This window comes from Bos indicus, chromosome 8 (assembly GCF_029378745.1).
Source record: "Bos indicus isolate NIAB-ARS_2022 breed Sahiwal x Tharparkar chromosome 8, NIAB-ARS_B.indTharparkar_mat_pri_1.0, whole genome shotgun sequence".
In the NCBI taxonomy this organism is placed as follows: Eukaryota; Metazoa; Chordata; class Mammalia; order Artiodactyla; family Bovidae; genus Bos; species Bos indicus.
Window position 1 is genome coordinate 16830213 of NC_091767.1, and position 17125 is coordinate 16847337.

General features: G+C 40.9%; 1 protein-coding gene across 2 annotated transcripts in view; it reads left to right on the plus strand.

The window, feature by feature from the left end:
* Positions 1 to 17125, plus strand: part of MOB3B (MOB kinase activator 3B) — a 248241-nt gene that overhangs the window by 221408 nt on the left and 9708 nt on the right. Inside the window, exons 1-2 of one of the 2 annotated variants that reach the window (XM_070794198.1) lie at positions 13083 to 13330; positions 14319 to 14528. In XM_070794198.1, the coding sequence (XP_070650299.1) occupies positions 13255 to 13330; positions 14319 to 14528 (286 nt within the window). In that variant the 5' untranslated portion in view covers positions 13083 to 13254. Of the gene's footprint in view, positions 1 to 13082; positions 13331 to 14318; positions 14529 to 17125 lie in introns of those variants that run through there. The other variant, XM_070794201.1, reaches the window with a different exon arrangement.

A 17125-nucleotide genomic window follows, 5' to 3' on the forward strand; every position in this document is an offset into this window, starting at 1 on the left:
GACAATAAATTCAAACCAGATGCCTTTAGTCTTTCCACCCAACAACAGCAAAAATTGATACTCCCATAAGAAGCTTACTTCCCAAGGAAGCTAAGCTGATCATTAAATCTATCCACTCTTTCAATATCCTAAATTCTTAAATTTCAACTCTGCTTCTAAGCAGACTTCATTGCTACATTAACCAAAATGATAAAGAACTGTCATTGGGAAGTAATTGTAGTGTCATCTGTAACAATTACATATTTCATCTGACTTTTCTTTTAGTTCATTATTAAGTAGATATTAACAGAACACATTATTTTTAATGGAAACCTCTTGTTTTAATGCAGCATCATCAACTAACTGGGTTTCATGAAGACAAAAAACAAACAAAAATTCTCAGTACTTAATAAATTAAGATCTAAATGAGGAAATCTAATTAATGTAATTAAACTTTGATTGAGCTTGTAAAATGTACTACTGCATACTAAATTAAGTTGAATATCTGCTCTAGAGGAAATTGTATCATATAATTGAGACATGACCTCACCTATTACCAAATCAGCAGAGGATAAGACTAACCATTTTCAAGAAATAAATAGAACATAAAATTCTGTAAAGCAATTACCCTTCAAGTTAAAAATTTTAAGAAAGAAATATATAGAACATAGAGGGGGAAGGTATCAAAAGAATCCTATGTTTATTAACCCAGAGATAGTATTAAGGGGCTTCTCAGGTGGCACAGTGGAGAAGGCAAAGGCACCCCACTCCAGTACTCTTGCCTGGAAAATCCCATGGACGGAGGAGCCTGGTAGGCTGCAGTCCATGGGGTCGCTAAGAGTCGGACACGAGTGAATGACTTCACTTTGACTTTTCACTTTCATGCATTGGAGAAGGAAATGGCAACCCACTCCAGTATTCTTGCCTAGAGAATCCCAGGGACGGGGGAGCCTGGTGGGCTGCCGTCTATGGGGTCGCACAGAGTCGGACACGACTGAAGCGACTTAGCCGCAGCAGCAGCAGCAGCAGGTGGCACAGTGGTAAAGAGTCTGCCTGCAACGCAGGAGACATGGGTTCAATCTCTGGGTCAGGAAGATCCCCTGGAGGAGGAAATGCCAACTCATTCCAGTATTCTTGCCTGGGAAATCCCATGGACAGAGAAACCTGATGGGCTGTAGTCCATGGGGTGGCAAAGAGTTGGACACGACTTAGTGACTGAGCACACAATAATATGGGTAACTGTTTCTTCATAGCCATGCATATAAGATCTCAACAATGATGTATTTAATATTGCTAAGAACTACATGCTTCAAGAGATAGTGGAGGACAGAAGAGCCTCGTGGGCTGCAATCCATGGGGTTACAAAGAATCAGACACTATTTAGTGACCGAACAACAACACGCTGACTTGCATAAGAGGCAGCAACATTTAGAAAAGTCATATATTGTGAGTTGTTTATCTGAAGGCTAAGTATTTCACTTGGGCTTGTCTTAATCAGAAGTATAATCATATGAAGGTACAAGGGAGACATCTGGTCCACACAAAGTATGTGGTTAAGGCAAAAACCTTGGTAAAAATACAAGGTCATTTAGACAGGATGAAGTTTGGTGGGAGAAGTTAACATTGGCTGGACATGAGGGATCCCTACCTGGTCTGTGGATGAGAACAGAATTCTTTCTTTGCTCAAAATCTCAGATTAAAAGCCTCAGCTCCTTCTGTTTCTTGCTGGCCTCACACATGCCAGGTACACTCACACTTAGAGCCTCCACACTGGCCATCCCCCTGCCTGGATGATCTGCCCCAGACAGCCTCATGTCTAACTCCTTCCCCCTCAAGTCTTTGCTTGAATGCCACCTTCTCATTGATCTCTGCTGGTCACATCTACCCAGAGGACTCACAGCCCCCCTTTCTCTGCTTTAATTTTCTTTTCCCCATATAATCTGGGTGATATAATTTATTTATCCAGGGATTGAACCTGCGTCTCCTGTGTCTCTTGCACTGCAGGCGGATTTTTTACCGCTTGAGCCATCAGGGAAGCCCTTTTTTATATAATTTATTTGTTAGGTTTATTGTGTATTGTCTGTCTCCTCCAGCTGAATATAAATTCCATGCCTTCAGGGATCTCTATTTTGTTTATTGAGTGTGTGACACAAAGGAGACACTCATTAGACCTTTGATGAATAAATGAATGGGTGAATGAATTCACATGGCAGACAAGTGCCTAATTAAGATCTGCTATCAGAGAGATATTAATTAAAAGCAAGGTATAATAATGATAATATTAAGTTGATAATACTAACACCAAAAGTATATATTTAAGTGTCTAAGCACGCCCTAAGCCTTTTAGGTGAATAATCTCAGTTAAACAACCCCATGAGGTTGGTTATCTATGTTTATCCCCATTTTAAAGTCAAAATTACCTAAGTAATCTGCCTGCGATTACAAGCAAGAAAGTGATGTCACACAGGTGTTTCTAGAGGCCCCACTCTGAACCACAGAGGTCACCCCCACCCACAAGGCATCAGGCTCTCCTCAAATTGTCTTCTCTGTAGATCCCGGGTCCGTGTAGTTCTGCAGTTCAGCCTTCAGTTTCTTTCCTGGTCATTTGTTAATGTGATTGCAGTAGTGAGTCTATGACCAGTCTGTCTGAGGTCAGAAAGTCTTTCCAGTCCCAGGGTATTCATTCACAATGACAAAGTAGACCCTTAGCCAGAGATCAGGTCAGACAACAGACCTAACAGGGACACCAGAAGGTCAGAACAACTAGTCCACAGAGTGTTGAGGGGTGTGAGGCCAAGACTGGAGGCCAAAACGTGAGTCCCTGAGGAGGCAGGAGACACAAATCCAGAAGGAATCACCCAGCGTGGGGTGGGGTGTTCCTGTGATCAATTGAAATAGTACATAAGAAACTTCAAGAACTTCCCTGGTGGTCCAGTGGTTAAGAATCTGCTGGGACATGGGGTTGATTCCATATAGGAGACATGGGTTCGATCCCTGGTCTGGGAAGATCCCAAATGTCAAGGTACAACTAGGCCCAAGTGCTACAACTATCGAGCCTATGCCCTAGAGCCTGGGAGCCGCTACCCTGAGCCCACGTGTGGCAGCTACTGAAGCCCAGGCACTCTAGAGCCTGTGCTCCACAACAAGAGACGTCGCTGCATTACGAAGCTCAAGCCCCGCAACTGGAGAGTAGCCCCTGCTCGCTGCAACTAGAGAAAGCCTGCACACAGCAACGGGGACCCAGCACAGCCAAAAGAGGAAACAGAAAGAAACTTGTAGGTTCTGATCCCTGCTGTGAAATGGGGTGGTGGGGAGAAAGCATGCATTTCACTCATCCTTAGAGGAAAACAAGCAGACTTTTTAAAGAATTGATAAATAGAAACACCCAAAGGAGAAGATGAACTTAGACATTAAGAAATTTGAGAACCTATCACAGTTAATTTTTGCTAATTTTTCTTCTCTGTGAAAAACATTAATGCATTAATTCATCAGCCACAACATAAAATATGTGGTTACATTAGACATATGTAACCGAGAGGCTAGAACAAGGAGTGGCTGGGGGACTTAGGTATGCATGTGTTCCCTGGGCTAATTTAGAAATGCATAGGAAACAGAGAAGCAACGTCCATGCCATCCACTTGACTTCTGCCGTTTCCTCTGAGGCACCATAAATGTTTACCAGTTTCTGGTTCTAGCCAGAGATCTTTAACATGTCAGGATATAAGGCTGGCCAGCGCTTCCCCAGTGGTTCAGTGGTAAAGAATCTGCCTGCACTACAAGAGATTCAGATTCAACCTCTGGGTCAGGAAGATCCCCTGGAGAAGGAAACAGCAAACCACTCCAGTTTTTTGCCAGAGAATCCCAGGGACAGAGGAGCTTGGCAGGCTACAGTCCGTGGAATCACAGAGAGTTGGACACGGCTGAGCACTCACTCAATGCTGGCCTGTGTGTGAAGGCCGGATGCTGTGATGAATGACTTTCACCCTCCTGTTCCCAGGGCTCCATGGATATTACCCATGAAATGATTCAACTACCAAACACAGAAGAAGCATTTGTCATGAGAGGAGTGGATAGTGGGAGCATTTTTTTTAAATAGTAAATCATTAGATTCAGCAACTACTAAACCATGGAAATTAAAGACAACTCATCCAAAAGGCAAGCCTCGTTTCACACTTCCAGGAAGAGTTTTTAACACATTTCCAACCTTAGCATGAGTTTCCTGAGATTGTGAGGATAACACCAGTGTTCAGTATGACAGGGCATTAATTGGACATTAACTACTAGAGTTCAAACACAGCTGATCCATGAACGTGGAATGGAGAAAGAAGATACTTCCCATGGAAAGCTTGCCAAAACAGACTAGGTAGCCAGGCGAGCAGAAAAGAAAAAAGTTTTTATTCAGAAAAATTGGAAAATAAATTGAACCCTTTTCTTTACCATTTGTAGAAGGATGGTCCTAAAGGGCAGAATTTAAAATAAAAATGTATTAATCTATTTATTCATTGGGCTGTGCCAGACCCTAATTGTGGCATGTGGGATCTAGCCCCCTGACCAGGGATCCAACACAGGCTCTCTGCATTGAGAGTACAGAGGTTAGCCACTGGACCAGGCAAGTCCAGGCAGACTTATTTTAATGAGATTGTGGAAAGATGAAATCGCAGGTAAGATTCAACAATGCAGTTCAATCTTCCGGGAAAGATTCCCCCAAACTCTTATGAGAAAATTAACCTTGGAGCCACAGAGGTCCCCCTGCCCCCACTGGCACAGCCTCTGCCTGTCCCCAGGCTCCCCATCCTCAGGGAGCTAGGCAACGACTCTCCCTGCCTCCAGATCCCCTCTCCCCTCCCACTTCTCACAAGCTGAAGCCAGGCTGCTTTCTCTAAACCCCAGACCTGTGTCCCTCTCCCCATTCCCCAGACCACCTTGCCTGACAGCCCACCCCCACAGCAGGACCCAGACTCTCTTTAGTGAGGCCCCAAGACAGGCTTCTCACAGGCTTCTCGTGGTTAAAAAGAAAGCCCAACAGCCCTTGCACTTATCCTCAGGTGTTTGGAAGTTTAAAATTAAACAACAGAGAGTGATCTATGGATGATGTCATTGCCATATCTCCTCACCTTTATTTCATAGAAGAAAGCACATTTCAACAGCAAAAGAATAGAAAGAGCAGATCTCGGAATACAAGCCCGTCCTCTGGGTTTCCCTAAAGTAGTGAAAGCATCTACACCTGCAGTCGCACGCCGACTGATGACCTTGGGATGTCAGGCAGGTGACATAGCCATGAGTTGTTTTTGTGAGTTGCTTTGGTGCTGGTGGTGGCGGGTTTTCCTGGCAAGTCCTGACCGCCTAGAGACACTCGATTGCTTGGGCAGCACAACTCCTCAACGTCTGGTCACTCGCCCTGTGATCCTGCTTGCCTGGCCATCTGTAAGAGGGAGGGCAGGGAGCCTGCGCTCCCGGACAGCCTAGGGGAACAAGCACACAGCCCACTCCAGCAGCTGCCACCGCCTCTGAGTGACCTGAAGACAGAACTGCTGTGTCCACCCCTAGAGGCGAGAGATCATCCTCCCTTCTCTCCTTTCTCTGCCACTAGTCCAGTCCTGATATGTGGACTGAGAACTAGAACCCTCAAGCCTCCTCTTTGGCTAAGAAGCCTCCTCTGCCACCCACCCCCACTCCAAGGTGGTCTCAGGTAGGAGGCAGGCAGCACCAAAGATAGTCTGCATGCTAGCCAGCGTCTGAGTCTGGAAAAGTGAGAGGGAAAGTCACTGAGTTGTGTCCAACTCTTTGTGACCCCATGGACTGTAGCCCACCAGGCTCCTCTGTCCATGGGATTCTCCAGGCAAGAATACAGGAGTGGGTTGCCATTCTCTTCTCCAGGGGATCTTCCCGACCCAGGGATCGAACCCAGGTCTCCAGCACTGTAGGCAGATTCTTTACCATCTGAGCCACCAGGGAAGCCCAGTTCTAATGCTTAATAGACTTTTAAATTTTCTGAGTAAACGACCATCATGCCATCTGTAAATAATAATGATTTTGTTTCTTCCCTTCCAATCATTACATCTTCTATTTCGTTTTCTTGCCTTATAGCACTAAATAGCACCTGTAGTACAGATATAGTAAACGCACCTAAATATTTACCATTTGGTCTTTATAGAATATTTGCTAATCTACACTTTACACCATAGTGAGTGAAAGTCGCTCAGTTGTGTCGACTCTGCGACCCCACGGGCTATACAGTCCATAGAATTCTCTAAGCCAGAATACAAGAGTAGGTAGCCATTCCCTTCTCCAGGGGATCTTCCCAACCCAGGGATCAAACCCACATGTCCCTCATTGCAGGCGTATTCTTTACCAGCTGAGCCACCAGAGAAGCCCAGGAATACCGGAGTGGGTAGTCTATCCCTCTTCCAGAGGATCTTCCTGACCCAGGAATCAAACCAGGGTCTCCTGCATTACAGGCAGATTCTTTACCAGTTGAGCTACCAGGGAAGCTTACACCATAGATTTAAGTGTAAGACCAAAGACACCAGAATGAGTAAAACTTAGAGGCCTCTAAACATACATTGAAGTTAAATGTCATTTCTTATTTACATTAGTTTATCCCTACTCAAAAAAACGACATTTAACTTCAGTGTGTGTTTAGAGACCTCTAAGTTTCACTCATTCTGGTGTCTTTGGGCTTCTGCTTGTGTATGTTTCCCTTTAGAAGATGTGAATGTGGACCGTCACTTTGAGTTGAATGAGAAGATATGAGCTGGGAGAGAAAGGTATTAGAGCAGGATTTGGGGCAAGGGTGATCACTGAGAAGAAAGAAAGCAACCTAGTTGTCCATCAGCAGATGAATGGATAAGAAAGCTGTGGTACATATACACAATGGAGTATTACTCAGCCATTAAAAAGAATACATTTGAAACAGTTCTAATGAGGTGGATGAAACTGGAGCCTATTATACAGAGTGAAGTAAGCCAGAAGGAAAAACATAAATACAGTATACTAACGCATATATATGGAATTTAGAAAGATGGTAACAATAACCCGGTGTACGAAACAGCAAAAGAGACACTGATGTATAGAACAGTCTTATGGACTCTGTGGGAGAGGGAGAGGGTGGGAAGATTTGGGAGAATGACATTGAAACACGTAAAATATCATGTAAGAAACGAGTTGCCAGTCCAGGTTCGATGCGCGATACTGGATGCTTGGGGCTAGTGCACTGGGACGACCCAGAGGGATGGTATGGGGAGGGAGGAGGGAGGAGGGTTTAGGATGGGGAACACATGTATACCTGTGGCAGATTCATTTTGATATTTGGCAAAACTAATACAATATTGTAAAGTTTAAAAATAAAATAAAATTTAGGGGGGGAATCCGCCCGCATCGCCGCCTTTGCCGGCCGGGCGGCCGCGAGGCCCAGAGTGCCGGAGGCCGGGGCTGGGGCGGCACCGCGCGGAAATTTAAAAAATAAAATAAAATAAAATAAAATTAAATTAAATTAAAAGAAAAAAAAAGAAAGAACGAGACCACACTGTTCAGAAGTTCTGAATGTTTCCGAGCCCACTAAATTCGAAAGTGACTGCATTGTCACCTCCCCCTTTATCGTCCTGAAAATCCCTATCCCAAAGCCTTAGGTAGGGTCACTCACAGTAGGATCTGTGCCAGGGTTGGGTGGAAAGAGCCATGTGGCCCAGGGTGGGGTGTCAGAGCTCAAGCAGGAATGAGAAGGGCCTCCAAGTAGGGAAAGGAATGGTTGGTGCAGAATGTTGGAACTGAATCAGGGTCAGGAGGGTGGGAAAGGGGTGGCCTGGCGCGGATTACTGGAGTCCAGGTGAAATGAAGCAGGCATCTGTGTAGGAAGGCTGCCTACCATGAGGTGGCAGAGGCCCATGGGGTGAGGAGGTCATCTATCTGAGAGGGCAGCCTGGCAGAGGATGTCAGAGCCTGAGGGGGTTGCAAAGGGCATCTCTGCAGGGAGAGAGAGCAGTAGCAATGGAAGGCTGGTTCTACAGTATGCTGGGGACAGGGGTGGTTAATCAAACAAGTAAATATACTCCATTAAGCATAGTGGAAGTGAGGTTTCTCACCGTCAAAGAAGGGGGTTATAAATATGTAAACTGGTTCGTCTAAAATCAAAGGTAACTATTTGAACTCATGTTTTTGATATAGATAGCTATAGAAATAAACCTAGATGTAAATATGTGTGTGTATATATACATATATGGGGCTTCCTGGGTGTCGCTAGTGGTAAAGAACCCCTGCAAATGCAGAAGACATAAGAGACTTCCCTGGGCTGGGAAGATCCCCTGGAGAAGGGCACAGTATTCTTTCCATGTCAGTATTCTTGCCAGGAGAATCCCATGGACAGAGGAGCCTGGGGGGCTACAGTCCATAGGGTCGCAAACAGTTGGACACGACTGAAGCGACTCAGCATGCACGCACATACTTGTCATGCCCTCTCACTGAACTGGGGATCCAGCTCCCAGCTCACTGAAAGCCAGTTGATAGAAGAGCTAGGCTTGCTGACATATTAGTGTCTGAGATTACCTCTTTTCACTCCAATAGGGCCTTTTGGACCTGTAATGCAGTCCAAAGCATGGCAAAGAGTCAGATACAACTGAAGTGACTTAGCACATGCGCGTGCACGCACACACACACACACACACACACATGCGTATATTATGCACAGAGGTACACTTTTGCACCACACACTGCATTCCTGTCTCTGTTCACCAGCAGGACCTGACCCCAGTGGTGTTCTGATTCAATGAACCCATCTAGCATCTGGATCTTGGCATGTGGATACTATTCTCTGCTAAAAGGAACCAGGAATTCTTAGAGGCAATGGTTGCTTTCTTAGCTGGGGCTGAGAAAATCCAAGATGAGTGTGGAACAGTGAAAATCAAGAGCCTGGAAAATGTTCATAAGCTTTAAGGTAGAAATTCTTTTTTTAGGAAACTATCCTAAATGAAATCAGTGTAAATGCTGAAAAAATTTTAGCCATAAATAGGCTCATTACTTTATTGTATATAATAAGCAAAATTGGAAACCTAACTAAGAATAAGGTAAATGACCCAAAACAGTAATGAATATTCACTGAATTGGATGTTATACAGACATTAAAATTAAGTGTATGAGAATGCTTATATTATAATGTTAAATTATAAATGGAGCATCTGGATTCAGCATGAGTAAAACGTCTCACCGAGGTCTGGCTCTTCCTTGCAACTTTCTAGAACGCCTTCTGCTACATCTCATGTACCCAAGTGTATATCAGTGCCTTGAGATGTGGTTAGATTCTTGCTGTTTCAATATCTTGACTTTTCTGCTCAAAAACCATCTACCCTCCTAGGTTTCCACCATTTAGCCATTCAGCTCTCCACCCCCCCACCCACCACTAGCATCTCTTTGTCTTCTCTACACCTGCCCTCTGGGCTCCCCGGGTGACTCAGTGGTAAGGAATCCACCTGCCGGTGCAGGAGATGTGGGTTCAGTCCCTGGGTCGGGAAGATCCCCTGGAGAAGGAAATGGCAACCTAGGCCAGGATTCTTGCCTGGGAACTCCCATGGATAGAGGAGCCTGTTGGGATACAGTCCATGGGGTCGCAGAAGAGTCAACTTAGCAACTAAACAAGAACACTCCCCCTCATTCATGGAAAACCAGGGCACCAATTTCCCACAATTCCTCTCATTGCCAAGTCTTACATGTCCTAGGGAGCATCTTTGGACACACAGGGCATCATGGTCTCTCATTTTACTTAATTTACATCCCAGAGCCAGTGTTGTTCTTCCCTTCTAATCCAATTTAGCGATCTGATGCCAGGCCCTTTGGACCTCATTATTACACAATTCTGATCAGCTTTGAAATGTTAAACTTCCAGACTCCACCATAAAACAGTTTTTCTGCTCTTTACTTAGCAACTTCAATGTTCTTATCTCTCTGTCCTAATGCATCCATCCTGTTATTCTGACTTTTTGGATAGCTAGTAATTAGCAACCTCCTAAGACTTCGGTTAAGTGGCAGTTTTTGAATAGCAACCTCATTAAACATCCTCAGCCTGGCCAGATCCCATGCAATCTTCCTCTTCCTTTAAGCTGTGAATGAAAAATCTGGTTTTTAACTCAAGGTTTGAACATCAATAGTTCTCTTTTACTACAAGAGTCACCATGTTAGTAAAATACTCTTACTTCAATGTTTCTATTTATCTAGAAGCTAAAAAAACACTTTAGCTTAATACAAAGTAAAGTAAAATAAAAGAATGTAAATAAAAAGGATTTGGACTTGGGAAAAAAAAAAAAAAAGCTCAGATACTCAAAATGATTTGTGAAAGCACACGTTGGCAATCAAGGTTCTCACTTAACCCAGAAGGCCCTATAATTCTTGACAGTCACATAGAGAGGAAAGAGATTACATTCTGTTCAAAAGAACTTTCTTGTATTTTGAAAGATCTTGGTTCTTTGAAAATTAATAATCCTGAAGTGATAACTTCTGTTTAGTTTGAGAAAGCCTGTTAAAGAGAACCTCAGTTCTCTGACCGTTCTGATAAAGCACAGTTCATTGTTCCTGGGTTTTCAAAATTACAGTGATATAACCAATCATTTGTTTTATTTGATGTTGTGTGTAAGCTTGCTATTCAGATTTAAGGAAAATAATATTCAAATTGATAATTTAAGCAAGGTTGGAGGCTTCAGTTCATGGATTGCAACAACTAATGTGTGCCTTGTGGAACTATCTGCGTTTAATGGATTCTCTCGAAGATTAGGGTGACTCAGTTGACATTCTTTAAAATACAACTGCTTTCATTTTACAAGATTGTCTCATTTCTTAATGTTTGCGTGTCTTTTACTTCATTACTTGTTCTATTTATATTTCCTTGTTTGTTGTGCCTCTTAAAAAGCTGTATATATGAAAATCTCACCAGTACTAATCCTTTTAGGCGTGAAGAAAGATTATCTGTAGAGAAATTAAATAAATTCTTTATGAAGTAAATAAATTCAGGAAATACATTCAACCCAGTAAATGACTTGATTATCTACCTGATGTGATATATAATTTACTCATTTTCCAGAGAATCAAATTCAGGGTTGGAGAGATGATTTGCTCATGATCACATAGGTAGGAAGGGATGGAGTGGTGACCCAAATATATTCCTCTTTTGTCCTGGCCCAGTGTTCCTGTGGGAGAAGACACAGAAGTGGAAGAGGGACTTACAATGCAGACATGATCAAGAGACAAAGAACAAAGTAAAATCATAGGTTAGAAAGTATATCTAATGGCATCTTTGGTATTAGCAATGGATCCTCCTTAGGGCATTCTTCAAAGACTTAAAATATAGTTTAATAGATAAAAAATAAATATACACTTTTTAAAAAAGAGAAGTCTCTACTCTAATTGAGTAATAGAATATTGGAAAGGCTAACTGTGGCCTAAAATGATGATATCCAGTGAGGACAAATTCACTGTTTCCATAATCTTGTCCCAAGAACTCAGGGTTTATCTGGTATTAATTTGCTAGAGCTGCCGTAATGAAGTGCCACAAACTGAGTTGCTTAAACAACAACAGATTTGTTGAGATATGTTTTCATGAAATAATGAGAATGATTGGTCCTTGGATTTTAAAGAACCATTAATACCATTGATGGTAAGAAGAGACAAGACCTTTTTGGTTTTTGAAGCATTTACAATACTGTATGTTCTTTTGAACTCACAGTTCTTGGGTCTAGATGTCTGAGACCAAGGTGTTAGTAGGGTTGGTTCCTTCTCTGTCCTAGCTTTTGGTGGTTTCCTGGCAGTCTTTGGTGTTCCTTCATTTTTGCTGCATCATCCCCGTCTCTGCCTTCATCTTCACATTGCATTCTCTGTATGTGTGCATGTCTGTTTCTGTGTTCATCTCTCCCTTTTTAAAATTTTCTATTATTATTTTGGGGTTATGCCAGTGGCATGCAGGATCTTAGTCTCCTGACCTGGCATTGAACCTGTGTCCCCAGCAATGGAAGCCCAGAGTCCTAACCACTGGGTTACCAGAAAACTACCACCATTCCCCACCCCACCCCTTTAAAAATTAAATAAATAACAGTACCAATCATGCTGTATGAGGGACCCACACTGCTTTAGTGACTTCATCTTAACTAATTGCCTGACAGCTCTTCACTCTCATCCCTTTTCCACCTCCCTACACCCACGGAAGAACGGGCTGGAGGGCTTAAAGAAAGGGCGCTACACACAGAACCTTTTCGCTTTGGTTCACCGAGACTGAACCTGACAATCTTTTCCTTTAGGATGATTCCTCTCTGCTTCCCCTCACTCTCTTAAACAATTTAGACTCCTAACGAATTCACTCTTTTGTTCCTCATATATACCCCGTTGAGATCACACTGGCTGAACCTCATTTGTGAGCCTTCATTATACTGAAAAAACTTTCAAGCCTTTTTAAACTCAAGCCCCTTTTCTCCTGATGCTTGTGTCTTTTTAGTTGTGGATATTCTCTAGAGCTGAGAGGCTATCCATCAATAATAGTTAGAATTGAGGGAGGGGATGTTAGTTGATCCTTTAATATGAAGAGCAATATTGGTGGTATTGTCCATTTGATTTCTTGCCATTATTGCTTATTATTTATTATGAGAAATATGTTAATATTATCTAAGCCTAAATATTCTTCTGATTGATAGATAATTTTCTCAGTCTGTATGTGAGGTAAAAGATGGGTTTCATTTTTAAAAGTGTTTTTAACAAAACAAATATATTTCATAAATAACATAGGTCTTAAAATCCCCCCAAAAAATGTTTCAAAATAACTCCCTCCTAAAGAATTATAGTTAAGATAGCCCAAGAACCAGAGTTAGCAGAGCATTAGGATTGAATCTTGGCATCTTATTAGTTTTTTTTTAACAAATGTTGTATGATTATTCAAAAGAACATACAGTATTGTAAAAGCTCTGAAAACCAAAAAGGTCTGTTGTTGTCTTACTATCAACAATATTAATGGTTCTTTAAAATCCAGGGACCAATGATTTACATTATTTCATGAGAGCATACCTCTTGTAATCTTATAATAATCTTATAAATCTTATAATAAAAAAAAAAAGATCCTAAAAACCGTCACATGACCTAAGATAAGGTCATGAGACTGAGTCACAGAGCTTTTGGAAATTCTTCTCCAGCATTCTGACCTCCATCTGGCAGTGACATCATAATGTCCTCGCTAGTTATAGGACCTGCTGGGCAACAGAAGGGAAACTCTGAGACACAGTAGATCACTGGATAAATCACGTTGTTTTCCCAATGAATTTTATATTGTTTATTTTTTTATCTGGGGTTTTCACCCCAGAGATTAGTGGTATAGATCCCCCTTATGAAGGTGAGTAATCATTTCAAACTTTCACTCAAATAGCAGATAAGAAACTTGACCCATTATCCTAGAAAACTGGTCCATGGCAATTTTTTAAAAATCTAATTGAAGTATAATTGATTTACAATGTTGTGTTAATTTCTGCTCAACAGCAAAGTGACTCGGTTATGTGTATGTATTCTTTTTCATATTCTTTTCCATTATGGTTTATCATGGGATGTTGAATATTGTTCCCTGTGCTATACAGTGGGAGCTTGTTGTTTTTCCATCCTGTATATAATAGTTCGCATCTGCTAATCTGAAACTCCCAGTCCTTCCCTCTCCACCCCCTCCCCCTTGGCAACCACAAATCTGTTCTCTGTGTCTGTTTCATGGATGTGTTCATTTGTGTCGTATTTTAGATTCCACATACAAGTGATATCATACAGTATTTGTCTTGTTCTTTCTGCCTTACTTCACTTAATATTATAATCTCTAGGTTCATCCATGTTGCTGCAAATGGCATTATTTCATCCTTTTTTATGGCTGATTGGTATTTCATTGTATGTGTATGTACACCACATCTTCTTTCTTTATCTCTCAAAGCACATCTAGGCTGTTTCCATGTCTTGGCTATTGTAAGTAGTGCTGCTATGAGCATAGGGTCCATGGAGCTTTTTGAATGAAAAGTTGCATCTTGGTATATACCCAGGAGTGGGATTGCTGGATCATATGGCAACTCTGTTTTTAGTTTTTTGAAGAACTTCCATTCTGTTCTCCATGGTGGCTGTATCAATTTACATTCCCACCGATACTATAGGAGGGCCCACTTTTCTTCCTACCCTCTCCAACAGTCCATGGCAATTTTCTCTAGGGTGATATAAAGTGCATTGTTGGAAATATGATATAACTTAGATTATAAATCTCTGTCTCCTATCCTTTGTGAAGAAAGTGCAGTTTAAAAAAATTGGGAAAGAAATCAACACATTTCTGACCTCTGGTCATGCTTTTTTTCCAGAGCATGAGATGACGCCCATACCTGAGCAGCCTGTGCCTGAGCAGCCTGTGCCTGAACATCCTGTGGCTGAACATCCCGTGCCTGAACATCCTGTGCCTGAACATCCCATGCCTGAACAGCCCGTGCCTGAACAGCCCCATACAATGGAAGAAGAAAATAAGGAGCATACTCCTGAGAAAACTGGCGATCATTATAAAGATGTAAAACAGTGTAAGTTTTCCAAGTTTATGGTAATACACATGCAAAAGATGATTAGACTGATTTGGTTTATAAGTTCTAAAATTTCTATAATCATTTTATTTCCTATTTAAATTTTAATTTACCTTATAGATGTCTTGGTGTATGAAATGGAATTCTTATTTTCTTCAACTTTTTCCATGAGATATTATGAAGTTTAATAAGGTTTGGTAACTGTCTATAATTAATATAGGATTTATCCTAGCAGCATGGTTATGTATTCACATTAGTAACAACTGAACGAATTCTGTGGTGGGATAAGCAAAATTTATTTGGAGATGTGTGTCAGTTTCCTAGAGCTTCTTGAAATAAAGTACCACAAACTAGGGGACTCAAAGCAAAAGAAATTTATTCTCTCACAATTCTCACAGAAGCCAGAGATCCAAAATCAAAGTTTTGGTCACACCGTACTCTCTTCAAAGCCTCTAGGGCAGTGGTCCCGAATGTTTTTGGCACCAGGGACCAGTTTCGTGGAAGACAATATTTCCATGGATGGTGTGGTGGAGGGATGGTTTCTGAATGATTCAAGCCCATTACGTTTATTATGCCTTCTCTGATCTGATAGGAGGCAGAGCTCAGGCAGTAATGTGAGCCATGGGGAGCGGCTGCAAATACAGATGAAGCCTTGCTTGCTCGCTCACCTGCCACTCATGTCCTGCTGTGCGGCCCAGTTCCTAACAAGCCGCGGACATGGCCCAGACTCTAGAAGACTATCTTCCCTTGCACCTCCCAGCTTCTGGTAGCCCCAGGAACTCCTTGGCTTGGAGCAGCAGAACTCCATTCTCTGCCTCGGTCTTCACAAGTTCTTCCTGTGTCTCCATGTCCAAATTTCCCTCTTCTCAATAAGGACACTGTTTTTGTTTAGGAGTTCACCTACTCCCATGCGATTTCATCTTAAGTAGTTAAATTGTCAATGACTCAATTTTCAAATTAGGTCACATTCTGCAGTGCTGAAGGTGAAGACTTCAACATAGCTTTTTGGGGCAAACAAAATTCAACCCATAACAAGATGACTTAGAGATGTTTGGAAGATCTGCTAAACTTCAATTTATTCACCTTTCTTCATACAAGCTTTCCATGTCCTTATAAGGTCCACCATTTTAAAATGTGACAAGTTCATAAAAAACTCGTGTTAAAAATTAAAAATAACTAAGATTAAATCTAACTATACTGGAAGTTTTAATAATATTAGCCAAAGAAAAAATAGAAATACAATGAAGATATACATATATACATATATTCATGTACTTTGAAAACTATAATTAGTACATAAATTGTATTTCTATTCTTTTTTTGAGGAATCACTATCCTCTTTTGTAGGTGAAAAAAATCCCCGATGGCCAGGTTTCATAACTACAAAGAAGCAGTGTCAGGAGCGGTGTCTAATCTATCCAACCCAGGCTATGTCTACTATGCATCGACTGCAAAATGATGCGGTTGTTCCCTTTTCAGGATGTTTCTCTATTTTTAATTCTCAGAGATTAAGTAAACCAAGAGCCTGATGATTACTTTGATTAAAAATTCTTTCCTACACACACACACACACTCATAACATAAATGGGACTATACTAAAAAATTGTATTATGACATGCTTTTTCTCATTTAAGAACTCTGGAGATTTTTTTCATGTATACCTCATTATTTTTAATGGATATATAGTATTCCATGAAATGATTTTCCATAATTAATCCACTGTCTTATTAAAGAATTAGATTATATGCAGTTTTTTTTCTCTTGTATATTGTTCTCACGTACACTTGAGTGTATCTCTCTTTGGATAGATACCAAATACTGAAATTTCTGAATCAAGGATAAATCTTTTAAAATATTGATAGGTAACACCAAATTGTACTCTAAAACACATCTATCAAGAATGCTCCACAATGTCACACATACTGAATAATGTTAATCATGTTTTGTGAATAAGTGAGAATTTTCATTACTGTTTCAATTTGCACTCTGATTACTTGTGAAGCTGAGAATGTTTCTTTATATTTACTGGGCATTTTTATTTCTACTTTTATGATTTACCTGTTCATATCCTTGGCCCATTTTTTCTATTAGATTGTATTTTTATTTATTTGTAAGGGCTCTTTTTTATATTTAGTATATTCAATCTTTTCTCTATGGTAAAAGTAACAAGTATTTTCTCCCAGGCTGTCACTCACCTTTAAACCTGTTTAAGTATTCTAATCACAGAGGAAATTTAAAATTTTATAAGATCAATTCTTGATTAATCAATGTCTTTATTGATTTATTCTATATAATTTATTCTATACAACTTCTTCATATTGTATCTTGTTTAGGTAGGCCTTATCCAATCCAAGATATTAAATTATTTTCCAATTTTTTTAGTAACTTCATATTTTTATTAAAACTCTTAGGTCTTAAATTCAATTACTTTTGTATATGGTATAAAATAGTCATAAAACTTTACATTTTTCGAGGAGGATTGCCAGTTGTCTAACACTAATTCCCTACTGATATGAAACTCACATTTCATATAATCTAAATTCTGTTTGAAATTGGGTCAATTGTTATTAATACCTTTTCATTGTTTCTTTGATCTG